Source organism: Aplysia californica, unplaced genomic scaffold (genome assembly GCF_000002075.1).
Source record: "Aplysia californica isolate F4 #8 unplaced genomic scaffold, AplCal3.0 scaffold00061, whole genome shotgun sequence".
NCBI lineage: Eukaryota > Metazoa > Mollusca > Gastropoda > Aplysiida > Aplysiidae > Aplysia > Aplysia californica.
In genome coordinates, this window is record NW_004797331.1 from 239,713 (window position 1) to 240,861 (window position 1,149).

Consider the following 1,149-nt stretch of genomic DNA (forward strand, 5'->3'; position numbering starts at 1 on the left):
GTGGGGGGAGGGGAAGGTTATTTGTTGCGTATGGATGTAACGCCGGTTAGGGTATATTCAATAAGCAATACCCTCGTTTGTAACGTCCATTTCCGACAAGACAGAGCCGAAATAAGCTACCTCAGAAATACAATGTTCTAGGCTGTTTTGAGCTGCTGAGACCATGATATCAGAAACCAAACGTTCTATCTGTCCTATCAAAACCGTTAGATTATTCGGAGTCGTTTTCTGGATATTCAAAGAATCACATTCGAAATAGCTTAACCTTGTCGTGAAACTCCAAATGTTTAACTTCAAATTTCTCAAAACTAGACATTGGTAGATAGAACTTTGTGTAATTCTAGGGTAGTGAAATGGGAGTAGAGCTAGACAACCACCATCACTCTAAACAGTTCAAGGTGTTGCAAATAACTGTGAGGTGTCCCGAAAAAATGAGTTACTTCTTTCGGATTATAGCCGTATGGAAATTGATATCAACATTATAGGTGGTATTTATACAATTTGTTTAAAAAATGTATAAGATTTTATGTGTGGTAAATCTTTTTGAAGAGATTGGTAGTGACAAGATAAGACGGCTACTCCTGTGACGCCACACGAAGGCTGCCGTCGACGGAATGTGCTGAACTGTGGTCAGAAAATCCAAACATGCTGAAACGGCCCGCTTGGCCTCTCGATTTAGCAGTTTTTCATCCACATATGTGGTTCTGCTGCCAGGCTTGCCTTTCCTTTCCGAACCTTCAGTTTGGAACGTTTATGTGTAGCCGCCTTTTTTTAAAAGGTTTAACTTGAGGTTTTACGGCGCTCACAACTGCATAAGGTCATATGAGCGCCAGAAGCTTAGAGGTGTTACAAGAGAGTAACAAACATAAAAAAGAAAAAGGGGAGAAAAGGACGATAGAAGTTTCATAGGAAAGAAGAAGCAAACCACACTAGAGCAACCGCCAACCATTCACATATCGTTCGTTGTCTGTATACTCACTTGACGAAAACATCTTGGCCCTCTGCGAACATCTGATAGACATCGCCGTCATCCGCCCTGAAGGAGTTTCCCTCTGCGTCACGAGAGAAGGTCAGTTCGGGTACCAATGGCGTCATCACTGGAAAACAAAACGAAACAAGGTCAAAAAAAAAAAAAAACACACCAAAATG

The 1,149-nt window shown here is 41.4% G+C and overlaps 1 protein-coding gene across 1 annotated transcript in view; it reads right to left on the reverse strand.

The window, feature by feature from the left end:
- LOC101851479 (hemicentin-1) overlaps window positions 1-1,149 on the reverse strand; it is a gene marked incomplete at its 5' end in the record, with an annotated part of 44,431 nt that overhangs the window by 23,422 nt on the left and 19,860 nt on the right. Inside the window, 1 exon segment of the mRNA XM_013079710.2 lies at window positions 980-1,097. Coding sequence (XP_012935164.1) covers window positions 980-1,097 — 118 coding nt within the window.